This window comes from Rhinolophus ferrumequinum, chromosome 7 (genome assembly GCF_004115265.2).
Source record: "Rhinolophus ferrumequinum isolate MPI-CBG mRhiFer1 chromosome 7, mRhiFer1_v1.p, whole genome shotgun sequence".
In the NCBI taxonomy this organism is placed as follows: domain Eukaryota; kingdom Metazoa; phylum Chordata; class Mammalia; order Chiroptera; family Rhinolophidae; genus Rhinolophus; species Rhinolophus ferrumequinum.
Window position 1 is genome coordinate 9,039,760 of NC_046290.1, and position 20,225 is coordinate 9,059,984.

At 36.9% G+C, this 20,225-nt stretch overlaps 1 protein-coding gene across 1 annotated transcript in view; it reads right to left on the reverse strand.

The window, feature by feature from the left end:
• Window positions 1-20,225, reverse strand: part of DNAH5 (dynein axonemal heavy chain 5) — a 210,324-nt gene that overhangs the window by 63,693 nt on the left and 126,406 nt on the right. The window contains exons 50-55 of the mRNA XM_033111135.1: window positions 19,935-20,158; window positions 17,831-18,029; window positions 15,174-15,346; window positions 10,480-10,610; window positions 8,885-9,038; window positions 8,160-8,427 (exon numbers count right to left, since the gene is read on the reverse strand). Coding sequence (XP_032967026.1) covers window positions 8,160-8,427; window positions 8,885-9,038; window positions 10,480-10,610; window positions 15,174-15,346; window positions 17,831-18,029; window positions 19,935-20,158 — 1,149 coding nt within the window. The remainder of the gene's footprint in view (window positions 1-8,159; window positions 8,428-8,884; window positions 9,039-10,479; window positions 10,611-15,173; window positions 15,347-17,830; window positions 18,030-19,934; window positions 20,159-20,225) is intronic.

Consider the following 20,225-nt stretch of genomic DNA (forward strand, 5'->3'; position numbering starts at 1 on the left):
TTACATTTATGTAAATAATAGAGATCATTTATCAACTTGGTTACAAATACAGTTTACCATATACACTGAAAAGCAATAAATTAAGATACTCAGAAGTCGTATTTCCTCATATGAGTTAAGCAGCCTCTGTAGAGAACAGTTTAACTTCCAGGAAGTTTAAGCCTGGGCATTGGAAACGTAGGAACAATTCTTACCTATGACAAATCTTTTGTACTAACCACAACGGCTGCAATATTCACTAAGAGCCAGGCATGATACTAAGTGTTTTACTTGGCATGATGGGGTATCTTCAGGGAAGTACCCACTTCCTGAAAATGTCCTTGTGTTTACCGTGCAATAATTATTTTCTTTTGTATGTGAGCAGAGAGTTTCAATAATGGTGACTTTTTTCTTTACATAGCAAGTTGTTTTTTTGTCTCTCCAAAAAAATCAAAAAAAAAAAAAAAGGATAGGATGGATTCAACGTATATTTTTCCATAGACCCATGATCTCTGATGCAGGAAAGGTTATATAAATGACAAGATCACTTCCTCTTAGGGTGACCCAAGGCTACTGAGACTCAGAAAAGAGGTCATGGAAAACCCTTCCATCACCTTCACTATCCAATCACCAAAGCAGCAATTATAGTGCTGGGGGCCTGCCTTCAGGTGGATGTCCGAGGCTGGTGTGGGTTATACCCTGGTATTGTGTGTTCACGTCACTTGAGGGGGAATAAGGTGAGGTATGTGAGGGACAGAAGGGATGACACGGGCTCAGTTCCTGAATAGTGGTGTCCTCCAATTTCCATTTCATTTGGATTATTTAAAAAAAAAAAAATGAAGTAACAAGGTGAGGAAGGCACATCAGTTGCCCATTCAGAAGCCATTCCTCACTTTATTACTAAAGGAATCCCAATTTTGCTCAGGGTAGCAATCTGCTCGACTGAAACTCTTTGATTCCCCATACGCTCTTGTAATTAGGGGTGACGCAGGTCTGGACAATGATACGGAGACAAAAGTTCCTGGGGAAGAATCTGTCCTGAAGTAAAAAGCAATGCTTTGTGAGGTGTCGGCACAAACAATGCCTTTACTAACAATTGTCACCCCAATAAACTTTAATTAATAAAAAAAAAGAAACGATGCCTTAAAATGCAACCGCCGTCTGTGTCTGTAAGAGTAAGAGCCACGCCCCCTACGGAGGACAGCAAGAGAGGAGACCCCCAGTGGAATCGTCCTGGACTGAATTTTCTTGGTAGCAGGAAAAAAGAAACGCCTTACTTGTTTAAGTCTCTGCTTCTCTGGTTTTCTTTTACAGACAAACACATTCTTAATTGACACATTCGAAGGGCAAGTATATCTAATCTTGGCAGATCCTAAATCACAAAACATTATCAGTTTATCCTTACAGCATCCCTCAGTGATGAATATTATTATGTACATTTTGTAGATAAGAATAATGAGGTTCCCAGAAGTTTGCTTATAGGTGATAGATTTCAAATTCTAACTCAAGGATGATGGACTCCAAAGTCCAGGTCACTTTGGTTTAGAAATTCAAATAGAACCAAACTATGCAGAGGCTTTAGAACACGAAGAAAACATTTTTAATTGAAGCCCAAAGTTCAAAAATATTTACTGACTAATGAGCTTCATAAAAAAATATGATAATTTTTCTGAGAAACCATAGGTAGTACTGTGGCTGGTATTACTTTCTGAGGGGCTGTTGTGTGCAGTTGCCTCATTTCTCTTTACACTACACCGTTAGGTGTAAGCAGTTGGAGAAGCAGAACTCCAAAATCTTGCATATTATAAATCAAGTAATAATTTTCAAAGTGAGCCATTTGATTTATAAAATTAAAATGGCCTTCTTTGAAAAAATATATATCTATATATATGGTATTCATCGTGCTTGAGACTTTATTTAGAAGTGAGAATGGCCTATTTTCACAACAGTGTGCTAGCTTAAAATGAAATGTAAAAGAACATTAATAATTATCTTTACCTTGGAGTAATACAAATGAAGTTAATTGATTTAGTATGACTTTGGAATCACAGAGTTTCATTAGAAAATACAAGACCACCAGAATGAAGATAATATAGATATTCAGAAACAATTAATTCAAAACAACTTCATACAAAGCTAAAAAGAAAGATTTGCCAAAATGGAGATTATTAAATGATGGTAAAGACAGGATTTTACAACATAAAACAAAGCATATTTTTCTTTAAATGCTTCATCAGGAGACTCAGTCAATTTAAATTCATATATATATATATATATATATATACACACACACACACACACACACACACACACATATATATACACTTTTGTAACACTTCTTTCACAAGCACTATAGTTATTAAGATAGTACAAAATATTAATGTTAAACTTCTGAGCATCTTTAAATTAGAAAAATACTCCATACTATAACAAAAAACTACCCAAAAAAGAAATTAAGAAAAACAATCCCATTTACAAGCGCATCAAAAAGAATAAAATACTTAGGAATAAACTTAACTAAGGAAGTGAAAGACATGTACACTGAAAACTATAAAACACTAATGAAAGAAATTAAAGTAGATATAAATGTATGGAAAGACATCACGTGTTTGAGTTAGAAGAACTCAACTATTATTTTTAAAATATCCATACTACCCAAAGCAATCTACAGATTCAATATAACCCTTATCAAAATTCCAATGGTGTTTTTTACAGAAGTAGAAAACACAGTCGTAAAATTCACTTGGAAATACAAAAAAGTCCCAAACAAACATCCAAAGCAAATTTGAGCAAGAACAAAGCTGACTGCATCACACTTTCTGATTTCAAAATATGTTACAAAGCTACAGTAACCAAAACAGTATGATATTGGCATTAAAAACAGACATACACCAATGGAACAGAATAGAGTCCAGAAATAAATCCAAGTATATATGGTGAATAGATCTTCAACAAGGGTGCCAAGAATACACAATAGGGATAGGATAGTCTCTAAAAAATGGTGCTGGGAGAACTGAACATCTACATGCAAAAGAATGAAATTGGACCCTTACCTTGTACCATACATAAAAATCAACTCAAAACAGATTAAAGACTTAAATATAAGATCAGAAACCATAAAACTCCTAGGAGAAAACATACTGGGTAAGCTCCTTGACACTGGTCTTGGCAATGATTTTCTTTGGATATGACAACACAAGCACAGGCAACAAAAGCAAAAATAGAGAAGTGGGATTACATCAAACTAAAAATCTTCTTCCCAGCATAGGAAACAATTAACAAGCAAACAGGCAACTTATAAAATGGGAGAAAATATTCGCAAACTATAAATCTGATCAAGGGTTATATCCAAAATAAATAACTCTTACAACTCAATAGCAAAAAAAACAAGTAACCTGATTAAAATGGGCAAAGAAGACATACAAATTGCCAACAGGTATATGAAAGATTTTCAAAATCACTAATAATGTAAACTCAAGTCAGAATCACAGAGAGATATCACCCCAAACTTGTTAGGATGGCTATTATCAAAAAAATAACAAGTATTAGTTAGGATATGGCTAAAAGGGAATCCATGTACACTATTAGTGGGAATGTAAATTGATATAGCCACTATGGAAAATAGTATGGAAGTTCCCCCGAAAATTAAAAATAGAACTACCATCTGATCCAATAATCCCACTTTGGGTACATAGCCAAAGGAAATAATATCACTATCTCAAAGAGATACCTGCACTCCCCTGTTCATTGCAGTATTATTTACATTAGCCAAGACATGGAAACAAATGTCCATGGATGAATGAATGGATAAAGAAAATATGGTATATATGTGATGGAATATTAAAAAAAAAGAAAATGGTATATATGTGATGGAATATGGTTTATATGTGATGGAATATTAAAAAAAAAAAAAAGGAAATCCTGACATTTGCAACAACATGGATGAACCTGGAGAGTATTATGCTAAATGAAATAAGGCAGACACAGAAGACAAATACTATTAATACATGCTACCACGTATATCGGGAATCTGAAATAGTCAGATTCACAAATGCAGAGAGTGGAGCTGTGGTTGCCCCGGGCTGGGAGGAGAGGTCAATGGGGTGGTATTCGTCAAAAAGCGCAAAGTTTCAGTTATGCAAAATGAGTAAGTCCTACAGATCTATTGTTCAGGATTGTGCCTACAGTTAAAAATACTGTTTGTATACTTAAAATTTGCTAACAGAGTAGATCTTATGTTAAGTGTTCTTACCACAAAATAATTTCGATGATGATGACGATGATGATTACAATTAAATAGAGTGGGAGGACACTTTGGGAGGTGATGGACATGATTATGTACTGCAGTCATAGACTACAGTAACGGTTCCATGGGTGTATACTTACCTCCAATTTCATCGAGTTTATACATCAAATATGTACCGCCTTTTGTATGTCACTCATATCTCAATAAAGTAGTTCAAAAAATAATAATAATATAATTCATTTAAAGAATAAAAACATAAATTAATTAGAAAAATACACGATAATTTAATATTTTATGGGAAACATTTAGTATGATCTAAATGAAATATACTAACACAAACAAAATGATATATTTTCCTTATTGATGTGGCTGGAGATAATAATTTAATTTAGAATCAACATCCTGAAGGCAAAATAAACAATGGGTTTTCTTGAAACCGTGTTACTAAGTTCCTAAAAAGAATAAAAAGCACTTGAATACCCACAGATGGTATTCTTTGAATACAACAGAAGGCAGATTAGGATTAGGCATGGAGATGTTGATTTATCCAACAAGATTTTATATTTATTATTATAATTATTTTATCCACCACTGTGACCAACACAGTAGATTCTTATTAGAGTGGGTTGGAGACATAACCACAAAAGCTTACTGGTTATCAAAAGGTTTAAAGATTTAAATAGCCAGGTGCATTATATAAAGTATAAATGCTATAAATTTCCCCCATGAAAGGGGGAAAATTTAAATGTCCCTAAGTGAACAAAGAAGGATACAAGGATGTGATGAGTCTTGATTAAGTTTTGGAACTTAAACAAGGAAGATGAGCGAGAATATTCTTGATAAGGGGTACAACATATGGAAGAATAAGGATGATTAAAGCATGTTCAGAAGACAAACAAAATAGGTATACCTAGAAAAACAAAGAGCAAAGGCTTGTGTTGGGTTAGAGAAGATTGCAAGTAAGTTAGGGCCACACTATGGAAAAAGGATGAATTTTGAGAGACTGATTCATTCATTCAACACTGTAAGTGTCAGATACTGGAAGTTGCCAAATTTGTGAACAAAAGGATACGCAGCCCTTGACCTCATGGAGTTTTCAGTCCAGTAGGACACATAAGCATTAATCAAATAAATCACACAGCTAACAAACTTTGTTTAGTCCCAGGAAGCAAAAGAAGAGTGCTATGAAATGCACAGGGGAACTGGCTTAGTGGGGGAAGGGGAAATGGGAAGGTTTCCCTCCGGAAGTGACGTTAGCTGAGCCAGCATTATCCAGACGAAGGGAGGAGGGTGCAGGGGACAACAGGACGTGGAAGGCATTGCAAGGGGAGACACGTGGCATGGCCAAGGATGAAGGAGAACAGAGCTGGCGAAAAGTGACCTCGGCTGAGGCTGGGGAGGAAAGCAGAGCCAGCTCGTCCCAGCCCTGAGAGCCACAGTAAAGACCGTGGCCTTTTTCCTAGAAGCAATGGGAGGACATGGAAGTTTTTAAGTAGAAAATAATGTGATTGGGTTTGTGTGTTGATCATTGTTCTGTCAGGAAGGTGAGATGGATGGGAGACAGGTGAAAGAGGAGGAGAGATCATCAGAAAGCTATTTGGGTGAGTGACAATGATTGCTTGGCCTAGGATGTCAGTGAAAGGGACAGGAGGATAGATTCCAGCAGGATTTAGGAGATAAAGTTGACGTGACTCGGGGATGGAGTGGCCTTGAGGGTTGGTGTCAGGAGAGGTGCTAACGACAGCTCGATGGTGGGGCTTCCTAGGGGAGGGAGCCCAGAGGGGAACCAGTTCAGTTTTAGACATATGGAGTTTCAGGAGCCTGTGAAACATCCATGAGAATGGGTCAAGCAGGCAGTGAAGTGCACAGATTTCAAGTCAGAGGACGAACAGGAGATAAAAACTGATGAGGCATATTATTTATACAGGAGGCTGTGAATGCGCCTGCCTAGGAAGAGACTCCAGAGTGAAGAAACCAGTCTGCCTTGCCCTCCACCATGGCCGGCTCAATAAATGGCACGAAGTTCAACAAATATGTTCTGAATAAATGAACAAATAGACACATGCAAGAAGGTCAGGACACTCACCTGAGTGCTATGAAACGGGTAACAAGGGAACTGGCTTAGTGGGGCACAGAAATGAAAATCCCCCAGCCCTCCATGGAATCTTGGCTGGGGTTGATGTGATGAGATTTAAAAGAATGGTTCCTATTGGTGAGAGATTACCAAGGGAAGGATCACTAACACCTTTGTCTTATGAGAGAAGGGACGGCTGCCAGAGGGATTGGCAGGAGAGGCTCTATATTTAAATTAAATCGTCTTAGTTACGGTGTATTAGTGGTCGTCACCTGGAATTGTTGTTTTCATTGTTAATAATAATACCTTACATGACATTTTGCAAAGTACTTGCGTACTCATGATCATATTTCATAGTAAACGTTTAGCTCTTGAATCCTGTCGTTTTGTGCTTGGCATTTATATCCTACTTCAAGGAATTTTAAAGTTTTCCCCTTAGTTGTACTTACACTTTAATAGGACTCAAATTTTAAATCACCAGCCTTTTCTCAAACCTTGGAAGACAAAAGAGAAAACTGTACATTTGCACTTCAAATATATTAAAATAATCTGTGAGTAAAAGCCACAGATTGGAGAACTATTGTCAATTGTAGCGTGCTGAGAACAAAACTTCCCCAGTGGATAAGAGTTTGTTACGTATTTGTTATCTATATATAAAGGAAAAGCACAGAGTGCTGTGAAATGGATAACGGGAACTGGCTTAGTGGGGGAAGGGGAAATGGGAAGGTTTCCCTCAGGAAGTGACATTTAGCAGAGCCAGCATTACCCAGACGAAGGGAGGTATACATATCTTGGTTCTAAACCTAATACTGATGCTACTGTCTTCTTGCACCTCTGACCATTCCCTCAGCTTCACTGTCCTCAGCTTCTCCATCTCTAAAAGGCAGGAGACAGGTTCATCACTCATTCTCTCACTCGGTACCACAGAACTGGAGAACAGGTGTAGAAAGTGGGGGGTGGGGGGCAGGGGGAGGAATGAGGCTCCGGAATCCTTCCTTCCCTCCACTTTTCATTGTTTTACCTCTGATAGCTACCTGTAAGATTTTACTGGGAAATAAAACTTTTCTTAATTATTATTAAAACACAATAAACAGGCAAAAAGTTTGAAATCCACTGCCCTTGAATCAGGGTTCCCGGAGGTTCTGACACAATAGGTCAGAGGTGAGACCTCAGTACCTCTATCACTTAAAATATCCACCAGATAACGTCTCAGCAAAAGCTGAAAAAAATGTAAACTAAATGAATGATCACTAACATCTCTTTTACTACTTTTATGTTCAGTTTCATTTACAGAGTAAGAAAAGCATTACTGACTGTTCCATGGGGAGAAGATCAAACAGAAGCGGAAGTAGCACGGACCAGTCACCAAACACTCTGGTTAACATCCTTTTTCAAGGACAGACACCATGAGAGGATTGCTGGGGAACGATTTGCGATCTGCTTTCCAGCACTGCAGCCACGAGAAGGAAATGCCCAAGATACATTTGGCTTCAACTACTAATAGGTTGACCAACCCACTTAAAAAAGAACACAAATGCTGCCTAATTAAAAAGCTCAGTGGCTTCCTGTGACATCCCAGAACATGGCTGGGAATCCAACTGGAACAAAGTCTCAGTAGAATCATTGTACATTACTCTAACGGTGTACAGACTGCAGATCTTATTCTCTGGTAACCACGCTCCGGGAAAAATTAGCTACCAAGTAAGAAAGGACACCACCTTGCAAACACCCTCAAACCTTGGACACAGCGACTTCTGGCTCAATCCAGTACAGAGACGGCAAACAGCACAGAATGTAAACAGCAAACAAACAAACACTGTAAACCAGAAACTCTGACATAAAAATTTCCACCACACTAACCAGCTACTAAGGCGTCCTTAGGCCATCGGCTGAACCAGTCAATAGTGCATCCGGAAATCAGGGCAGGGAACTTCAAAGCTCGATTTCGAAATTTCTCCCCCACTGGGGAAAAGCAGAGCACCGTGTGAAGGTTCTGCCGGACGCGACTCATGAAGTAGTCGTACAGGTTCTCATTGGTTGGAGGGCGTCTGGAGTGTTCTTTCTTCATAACTGACATGAGATCACTGTTAATTTCATCCATCTCATCACGAGCAAATAAGTTGGAGACCTGAGACAGAAGTGCAGACATTCACATTCAGGACAGGCATATGAAAACAGATCAAAATAGGTAGCTCCACATTTATAATGTGTTTCCTCCATATGTGTCCTTCAGCCCATCTTTAGAAAATTAACCCAAAGTCTTCAAGATGAGACACACCACATTTTAAAATACTCAAACTATTCTATTATTAACTGCAAAGTCACAGCCTTTCCTTGTAACCTCCTTCTTCTGTTTTTTCATTTTTCACTTGGAATATTCATTCACATTTTAAATGTACAGCTCCACATTCTGACTGGGAGTTTTATTCTCCACAAACCCGACAGAAAATGCCATTCTTCATACTGATCACCTAATCCTCAGTAACAGCACTTATTCAAGTCTCTAATGCAAGGAAATACAGACAGCTCTAAAGTTGGAGGGAACCTGGAGAGATGAAACCGATGAAGGAAAAATCACCTCCTACCTCACCCGATGACAAAACATTGTTCATATATTCCAAAAACGACTCATCCTTAATCTCATTGTCTGTGAAAATGAAAGTGATTCCTTTGCCTTGCTGACCAGCAGTCTTATACAAAATTTTCAGGTCTTCCATCAGATTTGATGTGTTGTAGGATCTAAAGAAATATTATCATTGTGTCATTAGCTACGTAAACTACTTTGATGGAAAGGAAAGAGCCTTAAAACAATGCTTTACGACATTTGGGTAACCAAAAAAATGATGATATTGTTTCATTAGGTAGGTGTTTTATTGTATGTGAATGTTACACGTTCATTATATTAATTTACAAAGGTGAAATTTAAAAATTTCTTTCAGTCTCCAATAACTATTCCTGTGGGAGTAATAGAGGTGCACCATCTCAGTAAAGTTTTGAGTACTCTGCTGTTCACTAAAGTCAAGAACTATTCTTTTTATTGAGATATAATTAACATACAATATTATATTAGTTTCAGGTGTACAGTAATTTGATATTTGTATGCATCGCAAAATAATCACCACAATAAGTCTAGTAAGCATCAAGACACAGGATAGTTACCTGCAAAGATGAAATTGATTTTAAAACTCCACATTTTATGAAACGTTACAATTAATTTTTTACACACACACACACAAAAAAAAATCTAGAGTGAAAAGTAAGCCTGAAACAAAAATATAATGTTTACCACAACTAAATGCCATCTGAATGTATTTATGCTTCATTTTGAAAATATTTGTTGGTAATGATAACAGAAAAGTCAAAATGGAAGACTAACTAAGCACCACCTGCAATGCTATTTTAGAAGCTACCTCATAAATAAACTAAATTATTTCAAGCCTTCATTATATGGGGTGAGGGAGACACCCCATTATGAATGGTGCCCTCCTCATCCTTCAACACAGTCCCAAAGGTGACTTCATTTGCCTGGAACATTCTTCTTCTCTAAGTGAATTCCTACTCATACTTAGGTTTCAGCTGAAACACCTCTTCCTCCAGGAAGCCTTTTCTAACCACCCCCTAGACTAGGTTAGGCGTCCCTCCTTCATGTTTCAACAGAATCTGGCCCGCATTTATTTCCTGATAGATAGCACCTATGGATCACACCTTATTGAATGACTTGCTCAGCTGCCTGTCCATCTCGAATTACTGGAAACGCGTTGATGACACAGACCCCGCTTACATTCTGTTACCATGCACTTCCCAGCACCTAGCCGGTGCCTAACACATGAGTTGGTGTTTGACAAATATTTTAAATATATGACTGAGTCTGAATTAACATTTCGTAGAGTCAATTTCTTCTGAAATGCACCAAAGGAATATCATGCATAACATAAAAACAGGATGTCAGCTAAGCTATTCACTGCAATGAGAGGCTGAAGTGTTTCAAACGCAAATTATTAATGTGAAATTTTCATGATTGATGACATATCGAAAGGGGAAGATGATAAGTCAACATTCAAGAAGGAAAACTATTGTGATTTTTTATGTGTAAGAAAAAAATGCATTCTTTACTTCAGGTGGCCTCTGTGAAACCTTTATCAAAATCCATTTCAAGTTAATTAAAGTGAAATCTTGTTACCTTGTCAGAGTGATCTGGAAGGAACTATAGCCGGCAATAAATGAAGCCAGTCTCGTCAGGCTCTGCTTTCCTGATCCACCCACCCCAACCAGGAGGGCATTTCCCCGGGGAGTACGAATGATGCGTGAGATCTGGAATATGGAACAGAAAAAGCATATGTTGTTCAACATGTAAATATTCTATTTCTTCTTATTTATTCTATGTAAGCATTTTAGAAGATTTAGGTTTCTCAGGACCAGAATGGAGAGATATATTGACTGGAAGAATGAGGGCACTTCTGAAATAGAACAGTGTTTGGTAAATATTGGACAGAGTGGGGAATGTGGCTGTAGCTTTAGGAAAGTAAGAGGAGACCGGCACAGAAAAGTCAGCAGACAGCCCAGACTGTGGCTTGCTCTGGGTTTTCAAGGAGAGATGTAAAGGAGACTTCCAGGCATGTTTTCAGTTTGCCCAACTTAATGCACTAGGGTAGGAAAGAGAACAGGCATTTCAAAACAACGTGTATCCTTGGAATACAAAACCCACTGTTGGTTAGAATATCCTCCGCACTTGAACAATGACAGTTTAAACTGAGAAGAAAATTCCCAAAATATAGCGTAGATATAGAATTTCTTTCAAAAGAAGAAATAAGCATAAATACCCTCCTATTATTTGGCCGAGACAGTTTAACCTAAGATATCTACCAAGAAGTAATTATGGGTGGACCAGATGTCCATTCTCTGCCAGTCAGCAGTCCTGGACTATCCCCAGTCCTCTGGTGGTGGAAGTCTATGTTTCTCCGTCTCTTTTGGTATTGAATGAACTGCTTACATCATAAGGCCTCCAACCCCATCTAGAGGGGATTCAGTGCAGAATTCTCTTTGATTCTACACCATGTGTGATAACTATCTTTTCCTCTCAACTGCAGGTTAAGCCTGGGGTGTTGCTGTAATACTCGCTTTTCTCTAGACGAATGACAGAGAGTGGGATGAGGGCTGAGATGGGGTCACTTCTCTGTGGCTGGGGAAGCTTCCTGGGGGAACCTGGGCTCTGCACCCTGCCAAGGTTTTCTTGAACATCCTTTCTCAGGATTCCCTCCACTGGCAGAGCCTGTGCTCTAGTCCTACTGGGACTACTCTTGGATTTTGAATTATTTCCTTTAATTTCGTGTGCGCCCCAAGAAATAGAAACCATTTTGCTATCTCTGTTGTGGACCTGAGAATCTGTAGGACAGGGAGGCGACACACCCCTTTCTTTAAGCCGCCTACTTGTCCTTTCCATGTCATTCTCTCCAGTACTGCTGTAGGCAGGAAAGAGTGGGACTGGCAAGAATTCTTAGTATTTTGCCAATGACTATTCCTATTGTTTCCCTGGTATTACTTCAAGAGGCAAAGAGGTAAGGAGCAACTTGAGGCCACACTAGAACATTCTGAGTCTTTCCTGGGTTAACAGTTTTTAAAATATACGGCTTTTATCATAACTTTTCCTTTAGTTGATGTGAGTGACTATATTAAGGGTTTAAATAATTGTTTTTAACTAGGTTTTGGGAACCTCCATTCCAACATCTTTTCCTGCAAATGGGCCTGGGTCTAGTATTCAACTTTTTTTTTTTTCCATTTCCAGTACATGGCAAACCCTTAAAACCTATTGGACAAATGAACATATAGGTGAACAAACAAAAAAGGCTTTAAGTCAATACAAAATACACACAATGTTTTTGAAGCAATTTCATAGAACTTTTAGATTTCTTATGCTTTCAGGGTCTTCATTTTGAAATAAAAATATTTCTAAAACAAAAAACAAAAAAACAAAAAACAAAAACAAAAAAAAAAAAACAAGGCTTTAAAAGCAGACTCCTAACCAAGTTAGAATAAAAATTACTGGAGAAAACACAATCAAGTGAGACCTTCAAATGGGGCTATCCTGTGCTATTACATACAGATTGTTGAGATATTCATTTTTTAATTGCTGTAGCAAATATTTAAAAAATTAATAATGCTCCTCATGCCCAGTAGGTACTCCAACATACTAGCAGGGGAGAGAGACCTAGAAAGGGAAACTCAGTAATTCACCATGGCCAATGCTGAAACAGACAGCAATGATGGCAACAGAATAACAGAATGCAAGGGAACAATGGCTGCTTGGCGGAGGCCAGTCTTAGGTGTGGAGCTGGAATTGAGTCTGGATCTTGAAGTTGATCAGACAAAGAAGGTAGCATGCCTGGCAGGAGTTGGACTAAACTGTAAAACAAGGGAATGGGATGCATGCAATCTCAGAGTCAGCAAAGGCCCAGAGGGGTGGGAACTTCAGTACTGGGCATGGAAATATCGGGAGATGAGGTACCAAAGGGTTGTTCAGGGCCATACTGGGGACTTGGTTCAATTCCAAACCTATTTATCAAGCATCTCAAGTGTGCCAATCTCAACAGCATTCCAGTCTGTGAATACTGAGGTGAATAAATTGTGTGCCTACCCTCACCGTTCAGTAGGGAAGACACACACACACACACACACACACACACACACACAGATCATGCTACACCACACGGCACCTGCTGGGGACGCAACATTGGTGAGGTACCCTGGACTCAGGAAGTGTTTCGTCATAAGCACATGATTTTTCTGGATTATACGCTAAGCAGAGCCTGGCTCAGAAGGCTAGTGTGCTAGGCAGGGCCTAGATCATTAAACAATTCACACACTGTGGCTTGAACTTTAACCAGAGGCAAAAGAGATATTGCAGAGATAGTCTCTATTTTAAAAGAAAATCCTTATTTTAATTAAGAAGGAAAGAAGAAATGTGCTTCGTCTCATATCACATCCTGTTTTGCCGCAGTTTCCATCTTCAGTCCCATCTGTTGGCTTCTATCAGGTCATAAAACAAGGTCACATATTTCAAGGCTCACATCTGTATGACACAGAGTTTGGATGTACTGTTCACAGAAAGCAAGAGTATAGAAGAGAGGGTTGGCCTAGAAGACAGTGAGGAATGTAGTCTTTTAGCTCAAAAACTCCAGTCGTGATTCTCTAGCCAATTCCAGAGCAGACATGCTAGAGGCTGGCAGTGACGAAAAACACGGCCAAGGAGCCTAGACTGAGTCACCCGGGCCTTGAACGTCAAGCCAAAGTGAAGAAATGCTTATTGCTCCTTATCCATGCTACAAAACAGGGAAACAAGTTCTAGTAAACTTCCTCAAGCACAAGACTAATATAAACAACCTCCTCTTCAATTTGAGCTATAATGAAATCCCAGGCCAATCAATTTTGTCTCTAATAGAAACTTGGTCATAAAGTTGCCTTAATATTCTTTACTTAGAAAATATATTTTTCGTTTTCCTTTTAATCATTACATATAACAGAATGTCTATTCTTCCTGAAACACATAACTCTTACTCAACTATAAATTAGGAGCTAATTTCAAAATGTTATTTATATTTGACTTTGAAAGAACATTTGCACTCATAATTTAGTACGTATGTCTCAGGTTCTGGAGAATTTAGAGTTTTCAAGCTAAATGCCTCATGCTGGGAAAACCCAGAGTAAACTTTTTGTCTTCCTTCCTTTCCCAGACTTACTCCAGCCTTGCAGAAATGCCTTCTTCTCACTCTTCCATTTTCAGAGAGAAAGTCGATTAGATAACTTCTAAAACCCTCTCCATTTCTAAGATTCAGTAATTATTAGACGAGATAATTGATAATTATGAGATCACGCCTCACGGTTAAACCTAAAAATGAAAGCCTCAAATTGTCTTCTTTCTAGCTAAAAGGATACAGTCTGAAAACGTAATTGACATCGACAAAGTGAGAACATCAACAATAAATTTTAAATTTCATTATCTTCCACCATAGATAAATTAGGTCACGAAAGTTATCAAGCAAATAAGATATTTTACTTCCAACCTTTGAGCATCAACTGCCTTATAAATGATGGCTACTGTAATGACTCACGTGACCAAGTAGAAAGGAAACAACTTTCCTGGTGGGTTTTGTTCAAACAGAATTTTCATCCAGTTTTTAAGTCAATTGTTTATGCACAATTTTTAATTACTATTTCTAATTGTAGTAAAACACATATAACATAAAATTTACCATCTTAACTATTTTTAAACGTATAGTTCAATGGCATTAAGTATATTCACATTGTTGTGCAACCATCCATCTCCAAAACCTTTTTCATCTTGCAAAACTGAAAATGTGTCTTTAAATACTCCCCATTCTTCCCTCCTCCCCAATCCCTGGCAACCACCATTCTAATTTCTGTCTCTATGAATTTGACTCCTCTAGATATTTCATATACCTGGGATCATACAGTACTTGTCTTTTTGTGACTGGCTTATTTCTGTTAGCATACGTCTTCAAAGTTTTTGCGCTGTTTTTTATAGTTATCCTTTGCATGATGCCTAAAAGAAGCAGACTGTTGGTCTGTGCTTTGAATTCTGATGTCAATCACATTCATTCTATGTAGTGAAAATATCGAGCTGGAAGCAACACTGCATAAAACGATCATATTACACATTTAAAGTACATATGCTCTGATTTTAAGCCTATATGTGTGACATGTTGCATTCGGTTTAGAAATTAAATTGGACTATAGAATTAGGTTTATTTTTAAACTGACTATTCTCCTAGGAGATAAAAATGAAAGAAGAGGGGAAAATTCTGATGGGAAGCCGAGAGTCTGTCACTGAGGGGAGGTGCTGGGGGTGTGGCTACTGACCTTGACTAAGTGGACCATCGCATCCTGGAAGAACACCAAATCCATGCCAGCACCACGGACGCTCTCGTTATAGAGCTGCAGGAACATATTCAAACGCTCCTTTAGGTGATCAAAAGATTCAATTGCCTCATACACTTTGGGCATCTCAGTATCAGCCTCCTCAGAGGTTTCACCTGGGGTTGGGGAAGAAGCGTCGATTAAGTTTCTTCACATCACTGGACTATATACTACTTCCTTCAGCTTAAACTGATACACTCAGAGCTCTACAATTTAACCCTGAAAAATACTGGTTTCCATCCAAATGTCATGTTACAGAATTTTAGAAAAGAAAAGAAAGCAAACAATAGTAAAAGCATTAGAATTTTTGTGATCATGTGCAGTCTTAGTTCTTTCCTGTCTAGAAAGAGCCAATTTCAAGCAATGTTATAAACGCTGAATTTAATTTGAATCCATACTTAAACATAGGCATTTCAAGTATCCTCTCAGAGATATTCAACCAATGGTCAAAGTGAAGATCGAAAAAGCAGAGATTTAATGTCAAAATCAGCAACAGAGGTCAAGAATTAAATGATTTTTGTTTCTTATCTGTTTGTCTTGTCACCCAAATAAATTTAAAAAAAAAAGAATTAAATGATTTTTTAATATGAATAGAAAGATCACTGCATTTGCCCAGGAAAATTTTATGAATCAGGAATTTCAGAACAGTGGTGAGGGTCGAAGTGAATTTTGAGGGATGGAGTTGGACGGTTGAGAGAAAACAGAGAACTGATTTCCTAAATAAATAAACATACTGAATTATGCTTACCAGTAAAGTATTGAAATCAGTATACTTTTTGAAGAAATTAGAAACACATAATCTACTGGCTTAATACTTTTTCAACTTTGACTATAAAGCATAATACAGAAGAAAGTTAAACTGGGCACATACTGTGCTTCCCTGAAAATAAGACCCAGCCGGACCATCAGCTCTAAGCGTCTTTTGGAGCAAAAATTAATATAAGACCCAGTCTTATTTTGCTATAATATAAGACCAGGTATATAATATAATATAATATAATATAATATAATATAATATAATATAATATAATATGATACCAGGTCTTATATTAATTTTTGCTCCAAAAGACACTTTAGAGCTGATTGTCCGGCTAGGTCTTATTTTCAGTGAAACACGGTAAAATATCAATTAATAGTAATAGGAAAAAAGTGACACATTCGTTGAATATACTAGTAACAACTTAGAAATTCACTGGATTCTAGATCTTCCAAATCTAATAGTACATAATAATTTTCAATTGACCCTGTCCTAATATGATAAATAGTATATTAACCTTTTTATGACAAAGCAAGGAAACTGATTTACTATAAAGTTTATAATTAAAAAAAAAATCAGTCTATCTGCAGAGCTCTAAAAAATTAGCCTATCTGCAGAGCTCTCACTAACTGAATTTCAATAGTCACATCACTGTTTCATAAATGTTCAACTCAAGCTTTGAGAAACAAAGTGTTTTTAAAGTCATAAAAGATTTAATGTTTGCCTCAAGATTCACCCCCACACACAAAAAAAAATGCATCTGTGTTTTGTTCCTTGAAAATCATAATCTAATTATCTTTCCGAATTAGAGGAAATAAAATCAATTCTAATCATCTTGCAAATGCTCTTACCTTTACATCATTTTTGTTTTGTGTGACCTGATTTAAAATAAAATGTGTCAGCTTCTTTCTGCGGAAGGATCGTTCCAAGTGCATAGCCAGCAATAAACCTTTTTTTATAATCGTCACTCAGAAACTTGATATATCACACACAACCTTATTAAATCTAGTCAGGAGCTTCCTGGTCATTTACAGTCATTTAGAAGATAAAAATAGCATGTGTTTAAACATGCCTTTTTAAATCTGAAATTTAATTTAAAATTCCTCCTCAGTGTTAGAAGAGGTCATTAAATGAAAGAAAAATATTCTACTTAAGCTCGGTTATTTCTAAGGAAAAAAAATAATTAGGGCACTACTTATTTTCATAAGAAAAGTTAACATACATCTCAATTTTTCATGGAACCATAACCACAAAAGCTTGCCTCCACATCACCCATCTCTTTCCAATTACATTCAATGGCCCTCTCAAATAATTTGAGGTTTTTCTTTTTATTTTCAACACTCAGGAAGACTCAAATAATAGCAATCATCCCTTTTACGACCTCTCATCCAGCAGTGACTGTGAACCACAGATTGCCCAAGCCATTCCAAAGATAACATTTCATGTATTCCCCACAGTGCCCCATGGTGTGTATATTCATATTTCCATTTTTATAAATGAAGAAAATGAAGTTCAGGAAAATTCAGAGAGTTGCCCAGCTAATCTGTGTGGTAGACCCCTTTCTCCGATCTACCTGTGTGGAACAGAAGTAAGTTCTGTGCCCTTTGTTCTGTCACGTCCCGCCTCCCAACTCTACCTTAATATCCAAGTCTCACATGTATAAAAAATAGTTAATCTTTGAACGCCATGCATTTAGCCACCCATTCTACATTTATTGAGCATCTAGTATGTGCCAGGCTTGTTTCTGTCAAGTTTACTAGACAGAAATTCAGCATTCCTAAACTGAACCCTTCGTCTTCAGATGTCCCTTTGGGGAATTCCAAATTCTGCTTCAATAATTTACCTGTAGCTTCAGGTGCATCCCTCAAGAAATCCACAAAATAAGCGTCAACTCCACAATCCACCAAGGGTTTTTTCTCTTCTCCAAACTCCTCTTCCACCAAACTTACTAAAGCCATGTCAAACCAGGTCACATCATCAGACACAGTGAAACGATCAGCTATCACACGTTTACACTCATGCTTCCACAGCCTAAACAGTTCCTGTAGAAAGCATAATTAAAATGTGCTACTAATTGACGTAATTAAAATGTGTTATTGATTGACATTTTGCCACAGTTGTGAATTCAAGTTCATGATATTGTAAAGTAGACATGCTATCTGATTTAAGATACTACATTTTAAAACTTTAAGGTTAAAATATCCTTAACTTCATTTCATATTGGTGTCACTCACATATATTTAATAGAAAGTAGTATCTATTCATTTGCAGCCTTTAAGTTAAAATAAAAAAAAATCTCTAGACAAAATACTAAAATCACTCTAATGAACCAACAAATTCATATTCTATGTAGAAGTCTTAAATTTATGATAAATTAGTCTGTCTTGATAAGAAACCTACATTCACATGGCCAGAGCATAATATAAAATATAATGTGTGAACAACTCTCACATATACAACTGAGATATTAAAAAGGTATATTTACTTAACAAAATGTGAAGAAAATTTGTGGCAAAAATCTGGATTATCTGAACAAAGCAATCACCTAATCTAGATAACCCAGGATACAAAGTTAACTGGTAGTCGAGGAAATTGCTCAGTACACCTGTTCCTACAGCAAAAATAACAAATGTCTGAACTCATTATTTGATATGAAAGAATGGTGTGAATTTCTCAACTTGAAAGCATTCTGCAAGTTAGAAGGGTGTTTAAGCTGTTATATGACTCATGATAAAATGCCATTTGTTTGCCAGAATATAAAAAAGAGTGTAGTAAAATATATTTGTTATATATTTTAAAATATATTTGTTATATATTTTTAAAACAAATATATTTTACTACACTCCTTTTTATATTCTGGCAAACAAATTGTTGAAACTGTTTAGGCTGATTGAAAATAAGCACCAAAAAATGGCTCCCCAAAAAGTAATTATGGAGAACTGCATTACACAATGCCATTAATTTGTCAAAAACTTTGAGGGAAAAACAAAAACTCAAGTTAAAATGGTCACTGCTGCTAAAAGGATTCTCACTTCTCTTTAACAAGGAGAGTGAGTTTTCCCCAAAATGTCTTGTCTTGGAGTCATCCTGTGCAATTAGCTACTTTGTAAGTATCTGGGACAAAGTTGTTGTTATTTTTAGTCATCAGCATCTGATGGACCTAGTGATAGTTTAGTTGGTATCTCAATTGTCTCTGTGTGTTTATGTGGAGAAGTCCCCTAAAACCCATTTGCTTAGCTGCCTCCTAAGCAAATAGCCATTCTTTCCGGCCCATTTTTGATCCATGAAAGGCTGAAAGAGAGGCGAAGTTCCACAGGCCATGCTTTGGTTTCTAGTTCGAAGGGAATTCTATAACGCTAGAAACTGTTATTATATATTCAATTGTATGTACAAATGCTCACTTTTCTGTCAAATGGACTTTCTACTGTTTGGCTTCTTTTTCCATTTACCGACATACATAATTATTTTAGTGCATCTAGTTATATGGAAAGGAAACACCATGAATGCATAACAGCAAAATGGTTTCGTTTTTCAATTTTGAGTGTGTATTTATAAAGATAATTACTTTTTTAAGTTAAACTGTCAAGTTTAAAATATGAAGACTATTACATGATAAAATCAATAGTGATCCTTTCCATTTTTAGTATAAGAAAAATATCTCAGGATGAGAGAATAAAACCAATTGTTTCTTTTATTCTATTAATAGAAAACAGTTGTGTGGACCATTTTCGTAAACATAAACCTAACTTAATTAGAATTTTTTAATGAAATTTTCTGACTTATTTTTCCTTACATACATTAGCTTAAAAGCAGGAAAGAAAAGCATATCAATGCTAAAACATCTCTAAATATTTTCATAATTCCACAAAAATTTACATTACAAAGAACACCGAGGGTGTATAGTATATGACAGTGTTATTTGTTTTTATTTCTTATGTATTACTTACATCTGGTTTCATGATAACCTCTGAAGTCGCCTTCAGCATTCCCTGCCAGATCCTAGAAAGATCTCGAAGATTAAATACATAATGGAATTTCGCTGGAGTGGGGAGCATTTTAGTCTTTGTCGTCTGCCATAGTCGGCGCGTGAGTGGGACCAGTTTCCTCACGGAATCTCTCACTTCTTCTGAGAAACCTCTCTGGGCACAGTAGTAGCCTATACCGATCACACCTGATGGGGGAAAAAGGCCTAACATTTTGACTGGCAGGTCAAACCAACAAAATTAAAATGAAAAACA